This window comes from Manacus candei, unplaced genomic scaffold, assembly GCF_025592945.1.
Source record: "Manacus candei isolate 608988 ecotype Guabito, Panama unplaced genomic scaffold, ASM2559294v1 h1tg000050l, whole genome shotgun sequence".
NCBI lineage: Eukaryota > Metazoa > Chordata > Aves > Passeriformes > Pipridae > Manacus > Manacus candei.
This window is the reverse complement of record NW_026138098.1, coordinates 32,181,463-32,187,883: the sequence shown is the minus strand read 5'-3', so window position 1 is coordinate 32,187,883 and position 6,421 is coordinate 32,181,463. Positions and strand designations below refer to the sequence as shown.

At 49.1% G+C, this 6,421-nt stretch overlaps 1 protein-coding gene across 2 annotated transcripts in view; it reads left to right on the top strand.

Moving 5' to 3' along the window:
* The first annotated feature begins 1,081 nt into the window (after positions 1–1,081).
* JMJD1C (jumonji domain containing 1C) overlaps positions 1,082–6,421 on the top strand; it is a 163,884-nt gene continuing 158,544 nt past the window's right edge. The window contains exon 1 of one of the 2 annotated variants that reach the window (XM_051800607.1): positions 1,082–1,393. In XM_051800607.1, coding sequence (XP_051656567.1) covers positions 1,253–1,393 — 141 coding nt within the window. In that variant the 5' untranslated portion in view covers positions 1,082–1,252. The remainder of the gene's footprint in view (positions 1,394–6,421) is intronic. The other variant, XM_051800613.1, reaches the window with a different exon arrangement.

The window sequence follows — 6,421 nt, the reverse complement described above, 5'->3', positions numbered from 1 at the left end:
AGTGTTCTGTCTATAAAAGCTTCTGAGGGACTAAAGTGACGTCACATTCCCAGAGTCCGTGGCCTTGTTTGCAGTAGGGAAAAATGGATGGATGGATGGATGGATGGATGGATGGATGGATGGATGGATGGATGGATATCTTTGCTGAACTCCCAATATGCTGACCTGGGGGGAGAAGGTGCTGTAGATGGCAGACCTGGTCCTGGCTCTCCAATACCCTGGAGGGCTGGGACTTCAATGTCCTGGTGCCTGGCTCCTGGGATACCCTTGCCAGCCTCAACTCTCACCAAATCATAGAATGGCTCAAGATGGAAAGGACCACAGCAGGTCATCTGATCCCACCTCCCTGCTCCAGCAGGGTCATTCCAGAGTACATGGCACAGGATTGTGTCCAGCCAGTTCTGGGATATCTCCAGTGAGGGAGACTCCACAGCCTCTCCGGTTGTTCCAGCACTGTTCCAGTGCTCGGTCACTGCATGGTAAAGAACTTCTCCCCCATGTTCAGGTGGAACTTTGCTGTGCGGCAGTTTCTGCTTGTTGCTTCCTGTCCTGCCTCTGGGCATCACTGAGCCGAGCCTGGTCCACGGTCTTGGCACCTCCTTTCAGACACTCACACACATTAATGCGCTCCCGGAGCGGTGCCTTAAGCAGGGTGTGGGCGAGCCCGACGTGGGTGTTCAGCCGTTTCTCCCACCCAGGGGAGACACCCCGGAGGGGCTGGCCCGAATTCCCGCAGAGGCACCGGAGGCACGGAGGGGTACCCCGCCTGTGTCACGTCACCGCGGGGCTGCTTCCCGGGGGCGCGCGGGCGGCAGGTGAGGGCCACGCTCGCCCGGCCAGGGCCGGGCAGGGGGGCGGCGGGACGAGTCCCCGGGGGGGGCGGGTCCCCGGTGCCCCCGCGGCGGCCGCGGACTCTTTGCGGCGGCGGCCGCTCGCCCCCCGCTCCCGGCGGAGGAAGACGGCGCGCGGCGCCGGTCTCCATGGCAGTGGGGCTGCGTGGGCGGAGTGGTCGGGGCCGCAGCGCGGCGGGCGCGCGCGGGAGGGAGGAGGCGGGCGGGCAGGGAGGAGGGAGCGCGCGCCCCCGGCCGCCCCCGCCCCTCGCTCCTGTTTGTGTCGGGCTGTGGCGGCGGCCGAGGGGCCCCGACCCTGCCGAGCCCCGCAGCCCCGCGCCCGTCCCCGCCCCGCGCCCGTCATGCGCGGCCCCTAGAGCGGCGGGCTCGGCGGCTGGTGCGGTGCCTGCGCGGCGGCGGCCATGGCGGTGGAGACGCGGCCGGAGCTGGTGGGGAAGCGGTTCCTGTGCCTGGGCGGCGAGGAGCCGCCGGAGAGCGGGCGCTGGCGGGCCGGGGTCATCCGCGCCGTATCCCAGCGGGACTCGCACAGCCCCGAGCTGGCGGTAAGAGCCGGGCCGGGGGGGCGGCGGGCCCGGCGTGGCACAGCCCCGGGCGCGCTGCGGGGCCGGGGGTCGCGGCGGCGGCGCCGGGCGGGCTCCCCGCGGGACTGCGGCCCCGCCGCCCCCGAGCCCCGGCCGGGCAGCCGCGGGGGAACGGGGCCGGGACCGGGGCCGGCCTGGCCACGGGGGGACGGTGGGGCAGCCCCCGGAGCGGCGGGGGCAATGCGGCTGGTCCGGGGCAATGCAGGAGCTGCCGTCGCGTAGCGCGGACCGAACGGGTCCGGCGCGCTGGTGAACGTTGTTATTAAAAGAATGTCATTGTTTCCCTCGCTTTCATGTCCGCTGTCACTGTTTTCCTAAGGGGTGTAGGAATGTGCGTGGAGGTTAGCGAAGGAGCCAGGATATGCTCTGTTGTGCTCAGACACAGCCTCGCTGTAGGAGGGAAACACGGCCAGGATTTCCTTGGGTTGGCGTTCTGAATGCATAATCTGGAAAATGGAGTTTTATTGTGCTCCCCGGACTTGGTCGGTATTTTGTTCGTCAATTCCGCAGTCACAGGAGTGCCGTGTTGCTGCTGTGCTTGTCTCCTTCCATGTTTTTGTGTTATTTAGTGCTTCTGAAAGCACATTTAAAAATACCATGACTATGTAAATGGGCATTACGTAGGCTGAAAAAAGGAATCACCGGACTGCACTGGGCAATCCATATTGCTGCTGGCAAGGGGGCGGCGTTCACAGCCCGACAAGGATCGGGGTGGAATGTTGTCTTTTTTTACAAACTCATCAAGCAAACAATTGCCTGGTTGTGGAGATTATCGATTGCTTAGTTCGAGAAGTGTGAATCACAAAATTAAGAATTCCTGGTTTTATTCGTCTCAGGCTTTAAGCTTTGTTTTAGAAACAGAATGTGGCACTTGAGATGCTACTTTTTTACTATAGCGAGGGCTAGGGTTTTGGTGGGTTTTTTTTGTATGTTGTTTTTGGTTTTTTTTTTCTCCCCATTCTCGAGCTATAATTCAAGTAGCATTCTGTTCATGCCCTTCTTTATGGCATGGTTTATGTTTCCAACCTTTGGCTATATGTGAGAATCATCTAGAATGCTTTATTTTTAGAACGTATTTTGGATGTTATTCTTGCAGGGTAGTATTCTCTAGAATCTGTATAGAATTATGGAAACACTGAGTAAGGTCTAAGGAGGTATTTACTAACACTTACAAGCCAGAGCTATGATTTGTAAACTCTAAGGGCAGAGCTGACATAAAGAGAGAGGGTGCTAAATGGAGGTATTCAGGGGCTGTATCTGGTATGTTTAATGGGTGGTATACGGAACTTGCTGTTCTTCCTAACTTTGGTATCTGAGTGTTTATCTCTTCAGATGCTCTTTCCTTACAATTTTTGGTAATTTAACTGTCATGTCACAGCTGGTTTCTGAGGCAGGATGACTAAGGGTGTGCTTACGTGTCATGTTGGAGCACCATTTGGATAGATCCAAACTACCTGAGAAGCAGGATGGATGCTCCAGCTGCACTCCAGCCTGGGTGCAGTGCAGTGCTACCGTGGCCATGTTCCTGCTGGTATTCAGGCTGGCTACACAGCACTGCATTATGCTGTGGAGATGTATTCTTAGGAGTGCTGGAAGCCTGGGAAGGTTTGGAAATACTATCTAGGTCTAACGAGTCCCAGACTAGTATTTAACTACTGGAGCATCATTGCCCCCTTTAAGGTGGAGTATTTGGTTTTCATGTCACCTGTTCTCTGTCCCCAAGGCACAAACCAGTATAAATCACAAAGGGAGTGGGTAGAGTCAAAAATGATAAGGTTGCTTTTAGCAACAGGTAGTTTCTGTGTGTTAGTCTCTCACTGTCCATTTGTAATTATCTTCTTGCTAGTTGATATTTGCTACAATGAGTATCCTCTCCCCTGCCCCCAGCAAAGCACAAGGACTCTTTTCTGGTAGTCCTGTTCCATGTGTGCTGTCCTAGCTGGGGTGAGTGCTGCTCTTATCCTCCCGTGGCTTTTGTTTTGAGGTGGCCATCTCTGTGAAAAGCTCCAGACCCTTCTGCTCCCTATCACTGGAGTGGAATGGTAATTCCTGCTGACAGTTTCATTGCTGCCCACGGGGTGCAGCATAAAAATGTGGGAATTGACTTTTTGTCAGTTTTGTGTCTTCCTGCTCCCCCTGAATGGGATGGATGGTGGAGAAATACAGGAGCTGCCCTGAACCACAGCACAAGAGGAGGGCAGCAGGCAGCATTTTCAATGTGATTTGCAGCTGGCTGGAACTGAGTTACCTTTTAATCCTGGCTTTGGAAGGAAGTATAATTTACAGTGGCTTTGTATCTTTTCTTAATAAGCGTGAAGCCCCCCCCAGTCAACTTCAACCACTTCAAGAACAGGGAGAGGTTTGAGAAAGGCTACCTTCTCCTGCTCTGTGGAAGTTGTCATCCGAGAGCCCTCTTCTCAAAAAACCATGAAGACGAGGAGGTCATGGCATTTGGTGCACTCCTAGAGGTGCAGAAGGATCTCCAGCTGGGTGCACCCAGCTTCAACCCAGTCACAGCGGGTGCTGCCTCCTGCTTGGCACCACTCAGGGAGGGGAGGGGATGGAGCTGATGGGATGTGAAGGCAGGTTTGAGGGCACGACAAAGAGCTGGGTGTTAACAAAGGTGTGAGAGCAAGCCTGAGTGTGGTAATAGGGGAATAAATGGGCAAATGGGGAGTTTTACCGGGTGCAGGAGCTCGAGGAGACACAGCAAGCTTAGAGGCAATGGTTGTAATTAAGGTTAAGTGGCCACAGGGCTTGCAGGAGCAAATCCACAGGAAACCAACCTTCATTAGTCCTGCTGGAAACAGAGCTACTCCTTAAATCAGGAACTCCAGGCCTGAAGGATGGACTGGCTGCTCTCAGCCTGGGAGCAGGGAAATCAAGAGTCCAGTTTTCAATTGCTGCTAAATTTGTTTCGTGATTGTATTTTCATAGCTAAATTAATGATTATTATCATAGCTGAAATTATTGTCCTGGTAAGAAAAGGTAGAAAAGCACTCAGTTGTCTAGATAGATCTCTCCTACTACGTGAAAGTATATTAAATGAGTCTTTCCTTATACTTTCCATGATTGCAGCATGGAGGATATGTAGAGTCTCTTTTTTGTGTGGTTCCCCCCCCCAAATGCATTTATTTATTTATTTATTTTATGGAATTTTTGCCTTTCTCAGTTTTCCTAATAATTTACCACTAGTGGGGAGTATGGTGAGAACAACTGGCAGTGGTTGAGAGTGCTGTTGATCTCCTGGGAGAACAATGCTCTCGCCATCCCATGCACATCCTCTATGCCAGGATTTGCCTCTTTCTTAGTTATCCTGTAATGTTTACAGATGTTGTAAACACCTGATACACAGGTACAATGTGTGCGATGTATAACATTTAATCCAGGAGTTTTCTTGCTGATTTCCACATTCTTAGTCACAACTTTATAGTTAGACCTCTTGATTCTTCTTTCTTGGACATTCCTGATGCATGCAAAGCGTTTATTTAAAATAAAAATAATAAGGACTAATGTTTCATATACTTAGGTGTTCATGTGTATATATGTGTATGTGTTTCACTAGCTGTTGAGAGAATTCATAACTATTTTTCAGCTTAACAGCTGGTGTTATTAAAGGAAGCTGGGAACTATGTTTTTCCTTACTGCTGACTGCCTGGAAAAGCCTGAGTGCTGCTCTGATTGCAGTGATAACTCTGGGCAAATAAAGAAATGGCCAAGAGGAAAGAGGTGGAGTCAATGCCATATGATCTCCCTGGTCTTCACTGTCCCTTAATAATTGCTTTGTGGGCCACAGGTTGCAAACTCTGTAATCATTCCTGAAAAGATTTGACATGGTGATGGCAGAGGTGTTTTTCTCTATTGTGCTTTAAAAATTATTATTTAGAGGTGTAATTATTAAAATATAAATCAAATTATTAAAATTTCACCTCAAAGTTCAGTGACTTTTCATGGTCCTGCAGTTGTATATTGAATATAGGCATGTATTCAGTTGTATATTTTCACCACATGAAAGAGAAAATGGAAATAAGCTTTTGAACATCTAATGTGCAACTCTCAGTAAAAAAGTTGGGGTGATTTGTAAGTTCATGTTCATTGATGCACGAATTTTCCTGCCATGATGTCAGTGGATTGGAAGACAAAATCAGGAACTGAGTTGGTAGTCTTTAATGTCTTGTAATGGGCAGATGTAACATTTAGTAATTGTGCATAGGGAAATATATTGTGGCAATAAATCACAATGCTAGATGTTATTCATAAAAACCTAAATATTAATGAGAGTTTGAAGCAGCTGTTTGGTTTTTTTAATTATTATTTTATTTACAGTAAAGCTAGTAAGATATAGTGCTGGAAACAATACATTGACGCTTTTCTGAATGGTATTTTTTTGGTATCTCATTCTTGGTAATTTACAAACAGGGAATTGTTAAAAATTCAGTATGTCTGGTAAAACCATTTGAAGAGAATAGCAGCAGATTTTGTCTATTTTAATTGAATTTGCCTTCACTTAATGGTAAAGTGGAAGTTCACAAAATGTAATGGAAGCTTGCCAGTACTTTTACAGTTAATATGAAAATAATTTCAAAACATGTCTGATAACTTGAAAATAAGATATTTTAGACCGGTACTCCAAGTGCTGATAGTTTCTCACTGCAAGATGAAGTTAAATTTGCCTTGGCTGTGTGTTGAGCTGCTCTTACCTAGTCTTTTTACGACCTGTAGTTGTTTTAGTCTTCCTGCTTCTGCATTCCCAAATTTTCTGAATGTGGTCTGGCTTTGTCGTAGGGCACAGAATGGCACTTCTTTGGGTTGCACTTGGTTTCTGCCATATATTGATTTTCAGTGCAGTGTGTTGCATGTTGTCCTCTGTTTCCCTTCCCCGAAGGTAGTGTTAATTTTTTGAACGCATTTGAGCTAATCTGTTTAAAAGTGAAACTTTTTTGTCCATTCCTTATTTTAGAAGTACGTGCTCTGCAGCTTTGGCTCTTT